The sequence below is a fragment of the Tamandua tetradactyla genome, chromosome 12 (genome assembly GCF_023851605.1).
Source record: "Tamandua tetradactyla isolate mTamTet1 chromosome 12, mTamTet1.pri, whole genome shotgun sequence".
Lineage (NCBI taxonomy): Eukaryota > Metazoa > Chordata > Mammalia > Pilosa > Myrmecophagidae > Tamandua > Tamandua tetradactyla.
This window is the reverse complement of record NC_135338.1, coordinates 31,266,991-31,282,702: the sequence shown is the minus strand read 5'-3', so window position 1 is coordinate 31,282,702 and position 15,712 is coordinate 31,266,991. Positions and strand designations below refer to the sequence as shown.

Here is a 15,712-nt window from a genome sequence, read left to right as displayed (position 1 = left end):
GCCCCGGCCAAGCAACCTGTCCCGTGTGGCCAGCCTGGGGCTGCCTTTCCGCCGTTCCACTTTTCCTCTCCCCTTTTCTTTACTCTGTCCTCGGAAGATGCGCTCTGCACAGCCAAGTGGCACGGGGCTTGGATGCTTTACACTTGAGAGATGAAGTAATAACAGGTGGCAAGACCGGAGGCTGCCGGAGCCCAGGATTCCGGTTGCCATGGAAACATGTCAGCCCTGCGGAGGGACGGGAACTGTCAGCGTGGAGAGTGGTGTGGGGACGAGCAAAAGGGGCGAGGAGAGGCACATCTCCTCCTGGAACTCTGCTCACTGCCCCCAAGCTCCCCAAGGCCCGCAGACGCTCACCTGCTGAACTGGGGCTGGGTGGCGGGCACAAGGGTGGCCGGTCCTCTGAGCCTCTGCTCTCGATGTGCAGCCACGGAGGAGCCCAAACTTCCAGCCTTGATGCCTATTTCCCTGGAGCACTTGGGATGTAGCTCTGATCCCAGCAGGACCCAGAAGAGAGAGTGTTGCTGATGGCTGCCCCCGCCACTCATTCTTTTCATGCATGGCATGTCTTCGACAGAAATGAGACTGAAAGGGGGAAAGACAGCCCTGTCTGGGAGGTAGTTTGATGGAAGGTTTGGGTCTACTTCGCTAAAGACACACGGCTTATTTTAACTCAAGCATCCTGTTGAGTGCGCTAATACCTTTCCAAAATAACTGTTCTCCTTTCATTGAGGGACCTGGCTGGGACAATTTGAGACTTGGCTTTCCTTTTTTCTTGGTTTGATTTATTTGAATTCTCCCTCAGTGCCTTTCTTCATGAACTCTGTTTCTGATTTCCTTTTTTTTTTTTTTTTTTTAATTTTCTTTTCCCTTTGAGCTTTTTAAAATTATCTCCCCCAGGTATATTCCTAGACTCTCAGAGCTCACTTTATTTTCTCAGTGGCTTACTTGTATCTCTTAAGCGATCTCGGCCCGTGAACATTAATCAACAGAAAACCAAATCCATCATTTCAGACCCTGCCATCGAGAAACCATTTGGGTCTTTACCTTCCCCATCATCTTATTCTATAAACCAGAACTCAATTTCCCATAAGCAGAAGCAGGATCTCTATTTAAATCCTGCTCGCCAAGTCTGGGCAAGCTTCCTATTTATAGTAAAATCCTTTTTCTAATGATCTCATATACCATACCAGGAAATTGCTCATGGCTGGGTCAGGCCATAGGCCGATTTAGCCATGTTGTGAGCTTTTCTTTAAAACTTCCTTTGTGAGCCAGGAGAAGTCTTTTCACAGAGTGTGTGACCAAAAAACATGATCACCTGGGATGGATTACTGAGGTAGGGACATTAAATTTAAGTTCAAAGGGAATTTCCACCTTTCTCAGCCAATTCCAGTAATTGTTATCACTTTGAGCTTTCCTAAATAACATACTGGGTGAATCTAGAGATTTATGAACTATTTTATGTTCGAGGAATAGTCAGAAATCCTCTGGATTTCCCAGGAGGCAGAGAAGGATATTCAAAGGCATGAGTTCTCTGGGAATACAAACAGCTTGGGGTTGGATCCTGGCTACTCTGCTTTGTAACTGGGTGTTCAAGCCATCACCTTAATCTTGCTGGACTCGGTTGCCTCATCTGTCAAATACCTTCTTTGCAGAGTTTTTGTGAGAATTAATGAAATAACGTATATAAAACATCCAGCATATGGTCTGCCACATTTCTAGAGTATAATAAAGGTCTGTTTCTTTTTCTCTTAAAAAATTAGTTAGGAGGAAGGCTGAGTGGGCATGTGTGACCCGGTGTCTCCTTTCTGTGAGACAATGAATCATAGTCTTACATTTCTCTTATGTGTTCATGCACAGACAGATGTTTCTCTTCCTATTGCAGGAGTTCAATGTAATACTTCCACCAACCCACCATCCCCTCGTGTGTACGATTGGGGATAGACATGAGATCAGATCACGTGACTGGCTGTCCACTCCATTCAGACATGGTCCAGCTCTTCTCTCTGAGAACTAGAGGAATAAACCAGGGGCAGTGGATGGTTTTCAGAGTAACCAATGACTACCATCAGGAAAGCAAAACCAGTGCTATGTCCCAACTAGAAGGAGGTCCCAGGGGTGTCATTGAACCACTCTTTTTATGTCTCTGCCATCTTTTTCCAAGCCATTCATCCCACATTTCTTTTGTGCAGAGCACGTCACGTGGTCTTCCGATGATAAGTTAGGGTAAGATCCCCAATCTGAAGGAGTAGATCATTTACTGTGGGGAGAGAAGTAGGTGTACACCGTATCTAAAAAGAGAAGGATCATAACAGTGATGTAGAGAGAGTACCCCCTAACTCCCCCATCTGACCCCCACCATGATGGGCCATTTCTGGCTGGGGAATTGGAAGAACCCTCACCTTAGGACCAATCCCATATACCAAAAATTGTGAGAGAAAGAAAGGCTAAGCTATTCCATCCCATTGCCATTTTTATCAAGATGGATGGATACTGTAGTAAGAAGAGGGTAAGAATTGAAGCTAAAAGAATTATACAGAAAATGAAGCACAGCTGTGCTCTATCATTTCTATACTGGGCCATTGCCTATAAAAAGGCACACCCCACCTGGTGTGTCACAACTGCACACACCAGGGCCCACAACTTGGATTTTAGCACCTCCCCCCAGCCTTGCCTTTTTACAGCAAACAACCAACATAAACATATGTGGGAATCTGCTCTGACTCAGTCTCCTCAGAATCTTCTCTTCTTCAGATGAATTAAATTCTCTTCCTTTGATCTTTTTTACATAGGCCTAATTTCTCCATCACTGTCTGCTTTACTCTTCTGGATCACCTTGGAATTTTTTTTATTTCTTGCAGTAGTGGAGGTCCTGATTCAACTGTCTGTTGGTAGTGAATACTATAAAGAATTATCAGGAAGTTCTTATATTCTGTATTATACTCTTTCACCTTTATACGTCACAAGGGATACACTGTATTGGAGGAAATTAGATTCTTTGGTTGCTTAAAGATTTTGTGAAAAGACACAATAGGAAGACCCTAAGAAAATGGAGAGAGACAGATGAGAGTAGGGTTCCTGAGAATTTTCATGGATGAAATACATGAGATTCTTTGATCATCTTTCGTGCCATCAGCTACCTATGTAATGAATAGCATCTGCATATTTCATATTTAGTTCATATCAATCGTGAAACTTAGCTCTGTTTTATCTTCTTCCCCTAAATTTAATATGCCCCACCTCTTCTTTCTGTTCTCCTTTTGATAGATTTCCATGAAAGTCTCTTGATGAGAAAATCCCAAACTGAGTTTGTTTTTTGCTTCATAGACATGATTGGATTTTCTTAGGGGAATTTGTAAAAATGGTTAAGCTGGCAAAGGAGGGAAAAGGAAAAAAGGGACACATGTAGTTCTGGATTTGACCAATGGAAATTTTATAGGCTTGTTAAATGGTTGTGCCTCTAATGATTTTTGAGAAATTATTTTCAAAACCATTGTGTGTGGCGTGAAGACACAGTGAATTCTCTGTGGCCTGGAACACATGCAACAGAACATGGACCAGCTTCTCTGTCTCCTCACTTTCTCCTCTTGCAGAGAATTGTCTGCCTCCCTGATGATGAAAATCAATGACTTTGAAACTGATTAAACAATCCAAATAGCAACTGATAAATGAGTTAACCCTCTATAATGTAATCCTGCCATCTTTTGTCTTCCGCCTTCCCCAGGTAAGTTTTTCTGTTCCTGGAGGCAAAGCAGAGGCACAGAGGAAGTGGAGGCCAGAGGGAATCATATTAAAGTGGGTGAATCCGTTTATCACTTACTGTCTGGATGGTATTTCTGCTCCCATATCTGCTTCCTTTTACGGATTTGTACCCTACGGGATCCTGATTCATGTTAGTCAGTGAATAACGAAAGAGAGCAGCAGGCATTTGGGGATGGCGCAGAGGTAGATACCCTTGTGGTTAAGGTTGATCCCATAAATGGAGAGACTTTTCTTTTGAGTCACAAACAGGGAGTGTTAATGATTCCTTTGGGGTGTCTCATAAAGAAATGTCAACAATAGGAATAGAAAAACAGAAGAAAATGGAGGTGTTTCTTCTCGTGCTAAGCGCCTGTCAATGCTTTTCAACCTAACTAGAGAAACTGAGACTGATTTCAGTGCTCGAGGACATAGGCTGTTCTTGTGAGACTTTGTTTTAAAGATTTTTCTCTGCCTTTGTTTAAGGAAAGAAGACTTGAAGCATGGTGGGTAAAGACGCTAGTGTGATTTTTACTTGTGAAGATCTTAAGCCTAAGGACACATTCACTAACTCACCAGTCACCCCATCTATGGCATGAACCCTGAGCTGAGTGGCTAGTAAACCTTTGATTCTATGCACTTGGGGTCTCCAGACCAATTTGTCGGAGGGGCTGTCCATAACCAATGAGCCTGGGCTTTGTGGAGGTGAGGCTGAATGGCAGCAGGTACTTGCGTACCTGCTAGGATGCTCATCGTCAGGATATCCTTCTTGGAAACGAGCAACCATTGGTGTTTCTTGGTTTTCCTTTTCAGGAACATGAGGGATATCTTAAACAAGGGCATTTTTTCCCCAGGAGTGGGCCCCAGGCCCTTCTCTCTCCTAGTCCCACTGCTGTTATGCTTGCCATCTGGTGTTTGAGGCCTGGCTGTTCAGGGGTGAGAGAGCTTCAGTTGACTAGTAGGTCTCCTGGATGATCTGCGCATCCAGGGATACAATCATAGGGACAGGGCAGTTGCTAGAAGAACACAGGGCTGGGAAATATTGCAAAAAATTAAACTAAACTCTAGATGACTTGCATGGCATTACCACTCTTAAACTGCAGAAGATTAGAAAGAAAACCCAGCCAATTTAACAACTTTGTTCTAACCCAATCTCAGGTTATAAACATCATGTTCTTTCTGGAGCTGATTCTGCCATACTGTGGGAGGAGAACAGGAGGCAGTAGAAACTCATCTCAGCCTAAAATTGGATTTTTAAAAAATGTTTCCACAGCCCAGAAAGGACCGGATGGGACAGTCATTCCGAATAACTACTGTGACTTCTGCTTGGGGGGCTCCAACATGAACAAGAAGAGTGGACGGCCTGAAGAGCTGGTGTCCTGTGCAGACTGTGGACGCTCTGGTGAGTGTGACCCCTTCTTGCATTGTGCCCGTAGACCAGGAATTGTTCCATCTGCATTCCTCAGCCATCTTGGGAAGGATTGATGGGTGGAGAGAAGAAGTGATGGTGGTAATGGTTTGAGTGAAGAGGGTTTTTCAGGTTACTTTGCTATTATTTTTTTCTTTGGGTCTTAAGAACCAAGAGTTATAGACTGGGGCCAGGAGAAAAGACAAGGAGAAATTTTTGACTTGTTTCTGGTCTTTCCATGAGGTAGATATTTTTTTACTGTGTTGTTGTGGAAGACAGTGAGGTAGTGTGGGAACACCTGGAGACATGGGCTCCATGTTTTCTTATATTGGACGATGTGCATGTAACAAAAAGATGTGTTTGTTTTGTGGAAGTGCCTGCAGCAAACGGGAAGAGTATGTAAACATGAATGTTGGGAGAGCAGCCCCATCTTGAATTGTGGGAGACAGAGGCTCCTGGGCTCCCGAGTAGCTGCATAAACATCACCTCCATTGGCCACTCATCCCATTTTCTCATGTGGAACCGACAAAAGAGACCTTGAGAGATCAAAGAGGCAAAAGGACAGGTGTTGCTAAGGCTAATCTGGAGTTGACTTGGCATACTTTTTTGTCATGTAAACTATCTGAAGACTAAAATAAACAAAAAAGGACTTTCAGTCTTGTTCCTTCATTCTTAAAATGAGTTCAGGTCTTCAAGTTTTGTTCAAGCTGGTGTTCTGTTTTCCAATTCTAATCAAACCATTATTTTTGGCTGTTCATGGCTGGTTGACCTATTTTTAATATGGTTTTATGTCATAACTAGACCAAAGTGCAAGGCAGGGAAGAGAGATGATTTCACACTCATCTTTAGTCTCATCAACTACTGACTAGTAGGTGGAAGAGAATTCAGTTGGGCGGTCGGTTCCAGCAGTGAGAAATCATTACTCCTTTCCACTCTCCTGCCCGGTCTCTTTTCCACTACAGGTGCACAAGAAAAGAACTGAGATGAGCACAACTTTGTCTACCATAGTTCCTCAGTTCTTCCTTTGCTTTACCGGACAATCTTCACTTTAGCCTTTTTAAATGAAGATGTTAGGGTTGTTTAGGGCACAAGACTGGCTTAGTTGGCAAATCAGAAATTGGACAAGGACCATGGTTTCCATTGCACATAACCCTCAACATTTAACTCCTAAGGACCCTGACAGGGTGGTGTGTTTGTGCAATACTGTCAACTTATTTACTGTCCAAATAAGATACCTAACTGTTGAACATTTTACTCTTCTGGGGCTAGATTAGAAGATGGGGCCCACATGGTAGTGGATTCTGGTTTCTAGATACTTAAAAAGAAAATGAAACAAATGAAAACCAGTATTTTTTTAAAGTAAGCAATCAGACAAAATCTCTACTGCCAGTAGCAAGGTCACATGGTGGAATGATGTGCTAAGCAGAGTGGTACAGGCTACTGTAGGTATGGGATATATTAGAAACGGTAGCTGCAGAAGTGCCGCTGTGAACTGCTACAGTCCACCCCTCCTTTACTGCAAAAGATATGATAATTGAATCTGATCCATGGGGGATCAGGAGCAGGCAGTTGGTTTTTGCTACTCAAAGCCTCTCACTCCACAGTCTTCACTCAGCTTTCCCTTCCTAAGTTCTGTTGGCTGTATGATTCGGGGGGACCATTTATACTAGCATTGTCTAAGTGGTCTCTACATTTGTTGAAGATTAATCTTGGTGGATCATTTACTCAAGGTCTGACTCTGATGTTCCTGAAATAGTTGATACCTTGGGAATAAAGAGATGGCATTAACCCATGGGATATATTTGTTAAGGGGAGTGGGCAAATACTTCTGTAGAACCTCCCTGGGGTCCTTCCAGGAAAGAGAGGGGGGCCAGGAAGAGCCATCTTTCCCTCTCCATCTACCCCATAACTTTTGTTTTCTGGGAGAAAGTGAGATTCTTGAAATTGGCACCATCAATGAAACATAATTTCCTAAGTCTGAGGGTGGTCCTGGGGCCCATTTAGAATGTAAAAAGGTTTAAATCTGAGTTTTATAGATTTTAGGATACTGTATTTCATTAAGCTTTTTAACTTCGATTTCTCACTTTCTTAGTGCTCTGAGTTGGATTTGGCAACTCTTTGAATCTTCTGGAGCATCTAAGACCTGAGCATGTTTAGTGGTGTGTGTGTGTGTGTGCATCTGTGCACACGTGTGCATGCATACACATGTATGTATGTGCAGGTCAAAGAAACTTCCTCCAGTAGTTAAAAAAATGAGAGAATCTTCTTACCACTTATCAGACAATCCAACTTCTTTTTGTTTTCAGTGCAAATGAGCTACACGGTGTAAGGGCAGAATTGAAAGGGTATGGAAAGAATGGGATTAGATGTGGGTAAAAAATAAAAATAAGATGGATGGAGGCTTAACCACCTTGAATGGGTTTTCTGACAGTAATACCTTTGTAAAGCTGACTGTCAAAGTCAAAGACAAACGTTGTTCAAAGAAATACCAACTTGAAAACACCAAAGAAATACCAACCAGGCTTAAAAACCACCAAGAAAAATCAGTCTGGGTGGGACTGAGCAAGCGTGCATGCGTGTGTGCATACGGAGAAAAGAAAGATCGTGGTTGATGTTTCACTATCAGAAGCTGTGGACATGTGTATTACGACAGAGATATTGCTTTTTCTGGGGCTAGGGGTGTGTGTGTGGGGGGGAGTGGGTAGGTGTGGCTACCCTGGAAATGTTTGCTTTGTCCCATTATCCAGAATCCCTGTCACCAGGCGACATACCTGGTTAATCCCTTTTGGTGTGAAATGGTTTATTGTCTTGTTCTTAAGAGTAGCATCGTAAGAATGTAATAAGAATATGAATAATGATGTCTGTTGCTTAACCCATGTGCTGATATATTCATCATACATGTCAGCTCATTTGGGAGGAGAAGGCAGGAAGGAGAAGGAGGCCGCGGCTGCAGCACGCACCACGGAGGACTTATTCGGTTCCACGTCAGAAAGTGACACCTCAACTTTCCACGGCTTTGATGAGGATGATTTGGAAGAGCCTCGCTCCTGCCGGGGACGCCGCAGTGGCAGGGGTTCGCCCACAGCAGATAAAAAGGGCAGTTGTTAAACCCATGGGACAGACTCTGGGCAGTTTGCCATCTCCCTCTGACTTTGGTCATTGTCCTGGTTTTTGATATCTATTTTTTTTTTTTTTAATGAAAGAACACTATAGGTTTTCCCTGCTTTTTCCTCTCATCTTCTATGTGTCCCTTCCCCCCTTTCCCTCTGTTTTGGGTATGTACAACAGAAGCACAAACTACTGAAACAAAACAAACAAACAAAACAAAACAAAAGAGCAGAATGAGAGCCCTTCAGAGAGGTGAAATCGTGATGTGCTGTTTATTTCCCATAGAAATGGGAAGTTAGGTGGATTATCTCTTTTGTGTGTGTGTGCGTGCGTGTGTGTGTGTGCGTGTGTGTGTGTGTGTGTGTGTCGAGGGGATCTTTGTGTCACGAGCAGAGTTGATTCCCTCAGTTTTTATATTTATTGGCAAAATGAAGAGAGGAGGAACGTTGGGTTTGGAAACAGAACCGATCACATTAAAAAATTATTATTTATATATGCTGGCTATTATTAGAAACAGACTTTTTTGGGGGGCGGGTGTGTGGGGAGAACGAGAAGGGAAATCAAAGAAATGGAAGTAATATCCTGTTTAGGAGAAAGCCACTGGGGGAGGATTGACTCAAGGAAACCCCGTCAGGGTGGTTTCCTCAATGGGAGACAATTGTACTTTCTGTACCCCACGGAGTTGGTGGCTCCCTATGGCAGAATCCCCTCCCGTGTCTCCCCCCTGACCTTCCCATCTTCTTCCCTGCTTGTGAGAATGTCAGCGGTTCTGGAGAAGTTGGGGGGCGCCCCGGGTCTGGTCCCCTGGTGGCACCCGGTCCTGTCCAGCAGCAACCCACTCACCACCTCCGCGTGTCAGCACCGCGGCTGCTTCGTTGCTGCTGGGGTTTTTTGTTGCTGTTTTTCCTCACTTTCCTTCCTGGTGAAGAGCAATTTCCAAATGGAGGACTGGAATAGAAGCAGAAAGTCATGGACTCAGCAATCATCAAACAACCTGAGGCTGCGCTCATGGAAGCAAGAATGATACCTCACAGTGTATCTCCCCTCCCCTTCCCCCTGTTTGAAACCATATATAAATACCCGTGGGATGATCAAGTCTCCCGTATTTCTTCTATTTTTTTTTTATAGTGCCTGCCAGGCACTTTGTTTTATGTTTCCAATAGCACCTCCTGAAATAAACCAAAGCAACACTTGCTCAAGGCCCCTGGGGCGATGGGGAAGACGTCCATCTGGCCACCTCTTTGGCAGTCCCAAGAATGAGCAACCTCGTGGTCCTATTCAAAAGGTATGTCTTGGCTGATCTGTCTTACAGTGACATCTTACAATGACCTGTCTTACAACCTACAGCATAGTTGGTGTTTTTTCGGTTTTTTTTTTTTTTAGTCTTCTTTTTCTTTCTTTCTTTTTATTTTATTTTCCTGGGTTCTGATCGCTTTAGTCTAAAGGAGAGGACCCCTGGGGGGGTCTGGGCCCTACCCCCTGCTGCCTGTGTGTGCATGCAAACCCACATGGGCCCAGGCTTACGTGTGGGAGCTGAGGTCTGCTTGGAATATGGAAAGGGTGCTGCGTGCAGGATGGTGGGCTTTTGGCTTCTGGCTTCAACGGCGAGAGAGAATGGCTGGGCAGTGCTTGGCTAATTCTGCCTCCCTTTGCTAGAGCTCAAGGTGTATTAGCTGAGGTCGGAGTTGGCCACCAGACCTGGGTAGGAATAAGGAGATGTGGCCTTGAAGACTGCATGCCCAGGGTGGAACGCCTGCTCCGGGTAACCAGTTTACTAGCTAAGGGGATGAGTCCCCATCACAGAAGATCCCTGATTAGGCACAACTCTAAACTGGGCAGGTTTGAAGATTCTGAACTCCCTCCAAATGTGGCCAGGGTCATCGGCCTCTGTAAGAGCACAGGTGCAGAGATACCAGGTACTGCCATTTGGTGTGGGCTGGAAGATCTGAGTGGCTGCCCAGGTTTCAGGCTCTTTTTAGGTGCCTGGGGAGATCTGCTTTGACAATCCAGCATTTGCAGATCTTCATGACTAGGACTGCTCATTAAAATAGAAAACTGACCAAACGAGCAAGGACCAAGCAAAGAAACACAAATAGACTCTTTGTGCTTCCCTGGTAGCCTGAGCTAGAAAGGGCTTCAACTTTTCTACTGCTTGAGATGTGTAAGTGCTTGCCAGGCATTTGGACACATTTGTGAGAGAATGAGAGTAACATCCCTACCCACTTTTGTGATGCACTGCCTAATGTGTATGTGGCCCTATTCCTAGGAAATATGACATAAAATCCCAATGCTGCAATGTTTCTTCTGCATGACCCTATGGATGAATAGGCCAATGTAGTTAGTTCAAGTCAGAATCTGCTAAGGGCTACAACCTTCTCCAGCTATCAGGCTTATTCTCCACCTTTTTAATTTGCCTCTTCTGCTACTTCGACTCAGATACTAGATTCATAGCATTATGACTTGCTTTTGTTAATGAAATGTGAGTCCCTATAACAATATGTACAACCAGTCCTCACATCATTTGAAATCTATTCTTTGTAGTTCCTGAAATTCTCATAACAATTTGACTTTGAACTTGATTTTTTTTAAATCCACATAATTAAAACACATTTTAAAGGGCCATCTACTTTACTTCAGTAACTCGGGGTTCTGAAGGGGAACCAAGAGTGTTGAATGTTCTAAACAAGCCAGACCCCTAGAGAAATATTTATCTGTGGATGGGCTACTGCTCGTCTGTCGTATTTGTACTCACCACTGCCTGATCTTCATGGGCAGTAGATGTCTTCATCCTTCTCTTTTGGTGTAGCCAACGTGAGAAGTGACTTAGCACTGCCTCAACTTCTTACCTCACTTATGGCAGCTTTAAGTTTCTTTTCTTTCTTTTTTAAGAATTTGAAGTAACTTTAAAGTTTATCAAGTTCAAATCTTTCACTTTTCAGTTGAGAACATCAACCCAGAGAGACCAAGTGAGTTGAGTTTGAGAGAGTGGAATGAACATTGCTTTGGAGACAACTGTCTTAAGGTGGAGGAAGGAAACTCTGAAATGGGGTGTAGGAGAAGGAAGGTGGCTGGCCTGTTTCTGCAACCCCTTCGTTGGGAGGCGGTGTCTGTTTTCAACCCTTTCCCTAGATAACAATGGTCAACTTCTAAGCGTCAGGCATTGTTGTGAGTGCTTTCCCTGGAATCGCTCATTTATTCCTCAGTACTGCCTCCACGGGGCAAGCGCTAGTATTATCCCCAGTTTACAGATGAGGAAACCAAGGCTTGATAATAAGGTTAAGAAACATACCCAAAGCCCCACAGCTGGTAAGGAGCCAGGTTTTGGTTCCTGTCAGCCTGACTGTAGACTATACTCTTTACCATTTCTCTGTGCTGCCTTTTCATGTTCCTTAGTTAAATAACACCACATGTGTTTGTATATATATATATATATTTTCCCCTCTCAGTACTAACTGAAGAAAGGGATATTTGTAATGAAGATAGCTTCAAAAGATAACCTTATTCAAAACAATTTAAACAACCGAAGAACAAGCAATTAGAACCTGAAGAAGAGAATTCTGATGAAAATTCTGTGCCAGTATTAAAGAGAGCTCATCTTCTAAACAACCAATTCTATGTTTAATTAAACCAATGTTCAACCATTCCCTCCTGATGCCTGTTAGGGGTAAAGAGGTGTCCATTTGTGTGCCCTCCGGGGCAGTAGGAGTTGTGCGGATGGTCAGCACACCTGTCTGTTTGTTGCTGTCATTAAATAAATACTACTACTTAGCTCTTAAAAGGAAAAAGAAAGGGTGGGCCACGGTGGCTCAGCAGGTAAGAGTGCTTGCCTGCCATGCCCGAGGACCCGGGTTCGATTCCCGGTGCCTGCCCACGTAAAAAAAAAAAAAAAAAAGGAAAAAGAAATTAGAGTCATCAAGGGTGAAAACCATCTGGCCAATTGTCTTTGTCCTCAGCTCAATAAAGCACTACTCGAAATACTACAGAAGTGTCACCTAAATTTTTATGTCCTAACCCCAAGAGAGGGGAACCGGTGATAATAGAACATTGTGAATTTGTTAAAATATTCAGCTCTCCTGGGGAAACCGTTGCTGTCGAGTGACTATTGTTGTCTGTCTGATGGTTTGCTTCCCAACTAAAATGCGCTAATCTTTATTTTTGTTGCTGAGATTCTGTAGAGATCAAATCCTATAATCACCAACAACACTGGGAGCCAGAAATGTGCATTTAATATTTTAAAGGTACTTTGAAGTCAGTAGTGCAATTTGCTAGAGAGCAGGATTTTATTAAAAGTCCAATGCTCACATCAATAGTACCCCTTTAAGTCTTCCTGCTTACTTTGCATCTCTCTCTGCACCGAATGGCTGCAGCCTGATTTTGCCTTTATGCAGCACTTGAGGGAACTCATGATCATCGCTCAGGGAGAGCACTAAAGGCGGCGTGGAGGGTCTCCCTCCATAATGCAGTAAAATTAGTTGATTTTATTCCAGTATGCCTCCTGTTACATCTGATGAATGTGATCTTGAACATGTAGTTAAAGTTTGAGCAGACTCATGCGTTAGGAAGTTTCCCGCAGGGCATTTTGTTTAGCCTTTGGAAGTGAAGTTACATGTGCTCTGTATTTTTGAGTGAAGTCTTTTTTGATTTGGTGAGTAGAAGCCTAGATGAGAAAGAAAAGGTTCTGGCTTCTGGACCCAGCTTCCCGCGTGAGCTTGTCACCGTGGATCTTCGCTTGGGTTGCCCCATCCCTAGGCTATGGCTCTTATTCTTTTCCCACCATGACATGTTACCAATATTATCTCATATGATGATTCTTAAAACAGCCCTATCAGGTAGGATAGATGTTATGCATTCCTAGTTTACTGATGAGGAAACTGAGGTTTGATCAGATTAGATGACTGATCAAAGGCTGAGTAAGTGGTGCCTGGGTCTTCTAGTACTCTTTGCTCAGTCTCTAAAGACTTCCTCGTGGATCATATTTTGAAGATGTCTTGAGTCGGATCTGTAAAGGGCTTAGAAGTCTTTCACTCAAGGTCTCACTGGATTGAGAGCAGGTATTTGATGTTGTAAAAGAAAAACAAAAGCTTATTATCACAGCAGAATCCTGCTGAGAAGTAGCGATGAGGCTGTTCTAAGTCCTTATGAACTTTCCCAAAGAATTAAAGTTGAGCTTTCTAAAAGATCAATGCTTTGGTGGTCAGAGTGGAAAGAGGGGAGGGGAGGGTGGCAAGGAGTGAGCACTTCAGGCCCTCTTTTGAACACATGCACAAGTGCTGCTGGCATTAAGACATTGAATTATATGGTATTGCTGTGCTTATAAAATAAATAACGGTACATGAAAAACCATTCTGCTTGATTGATTTATAAAATAGCTGAGAATGATGGAAGATCCCTGCCAGAACTGAATTATTAACTAAAAAACATTGGCAATTAGGTTTTCCAAGTATTTCAACACTGGCCTTCAGCGAATCACTCAAACACTTTGTGAATTTATTTTATTTTATTTTAAGAAGTTGTAGGTTTACGTAAAAAGCATGCATAAGATACAGATGTCCCATATGCCACCCTGTTATTAACACCTCATTAGTGTGGTACATGTGCTACAATTCATGAGAGAACATTTTTATAATTGTATGATTAACTATAGTCCATTGTTTACAATAGGGTTCACTGTTTGCATTATACAGTCCTATGTCAAACTTTTTTAACATTTTGATTTTGAAATAATTTCAGACTTTGAAAATACTTACAGAATAGTGCAAAGAATTCCCACACACCCTTCACTTAGATTCCTCAAATAACCACAGTATAATGATCAAAATCAGGAAATTAGCATTGAGGCAATACTGTGATCTATAGACCTTATTCAAATTTTGTCCTTTTCATGGTCCCAGATCCAATCCAGTTTCAATGTTGCATTTATTTGAAATGTCTCCGTTAAGTCCTTTAATATAGAAGAGGTAGTTTCTCAGTCTTGTTTTGGCTTTCATAACCTTGAAGTGTTTGAAGAGGACTGGCTGGTCATTTCATAGAAAATCTTTCACTTTAGGTATGTGCACAATTTCCTCATGATGAAAATCAACTAATGCATTTTTTGGTAAGAACGCTATGGAAGTGGTGTTGTGTCCTTCTCGGTGCCTCATATCAGGAGGTACATGATGGATTTATCCAATTACTGCTGACCCGGACATTTGGCCTCTTTAAAATGGTTGCTGTGCCCTTTCAGCTGAGGTTTCAGAGGCTTGTGTGTTCAGGATTGGGTGGTACTTTTGTTCATTTGTGCCTAGGAGCTGAGTAACAGCCATATGCATATGACTGCTCCACTCCGAGAAGGGTAGGGTGAAATTTAACATGAGCCAATGGGGTGTTTTGACCAATGGACTTATTGATCAATAATTTATTTGAGACCTAGATGTGCAGACTAGATATTTACAAACAGGTGAATAACAGTTTAAGAGGTGCCATGGGATAGTATGTGATATATTTGCTGTTGGCCACAGTGGTCAGGAAGGTTTTCTTGGAGGAAGGCATCTAGTTGAACAAAGAGCTCTAGACTGACTAGTGCAATTCATTCTGTAGGCAAGAATGTCTATTGCAGATGGAGCTGAACAAAAAAAGTTGGGAATTGACCTGCTCCATATAAAAGGGAAAAAATTACATCATAGAAATATGTTTAAATATTGTTCATTTAGCCTTTGTTTCATCATGGATATAGACTTTCTCATAAATGGATGTTGTTTTCCTTGAGGGCAAAGGTGATGCCATTCATGACCCTTGCCTGACACCAATGTGCCATAATTATTTGTCGAAATAAACAGAGAACTGATCAATGTTTCTATTTAGTGGAAGGATTTAGCATCTCGTTCCATATATAATGGACACTCAATAAATATTACTGTAAGAAAGGCTGGAGAAGTCCTAACTGGACATAGCATCCACTGGTCAAGCCAGGAGGGGGCAGAGGAGATCCAGGGGGCAGTGAGGTGGTGAGGGATGCAGGAGAGGGATGACGAGGATGTGAGGACAGGGGTGAGGGTCAAGTTGAAGCAAGTGTGGAGAGTTAGAAAGCAGAGTCTTCTTGGGAGAAGGGACTGAGAACAGAAGACCAAGAACGTGATAGGATCTTTTCAGCAACTTGTAGTTGGCCTAGCCAGAGAGTGCAAAGTTGGAAATAAACCAGATATTTTCTAGGTGGCTTAAATAGAACAAAAGAAGAAAAGTGTGTGGGAGGGAGTCAGGGTAGAAATTTGAGGACACTGAAAGGGCTTGAGGTTTGGTTTTGAAAGGAGTGGCAGGTGACATCTGACCAGAGGGGTCAGGGGCATTGAGTAGAGGGACAGAAAGATTCCAGACAGGATATAAGTGTCTGACTAGATCCCCAATAGGAGACTGATTATCAGATATGCTGTGGCATGTTAGGAGTAAGGCCACCCTGGTTTTATCACTAAAGTGGAGGAACTAGAG

General features: G+C 43.0%; 1 protein-coding gene across 7 annotated transcripts in view; it reads left to right on the top strand.

The window, feature by feature from the left end:
• The window catches only part of DPF3 (double PHD fingers 3), a 345,195-nt gene that overhangs the window by 273,857 nt on the left and 55,626 nt on the right, over positions 1 to 15,712 (top strand). For 4 of the 7 annotated variants that reach the window (XM_077122963.1, XM_077122962.1, XM_077122964.1 and 1 more), the window contains one exon: positions 5,009 to 5,137. In XM_077122963.1, the coding sequence (XP_076979078.1) occupies positions 5,009 to 5,137 (129 nt within the window). Of the gene's footprint in view, positions 1 to 5,008; positions 5,138 to 8,048; positions 12,041 to 15,712 lie in introns of those variants that run through there. The other 3 variants (XR_013160349.1, XR_013160350.1, XM_077122961.1) reach the window with 2 other exon arrangements.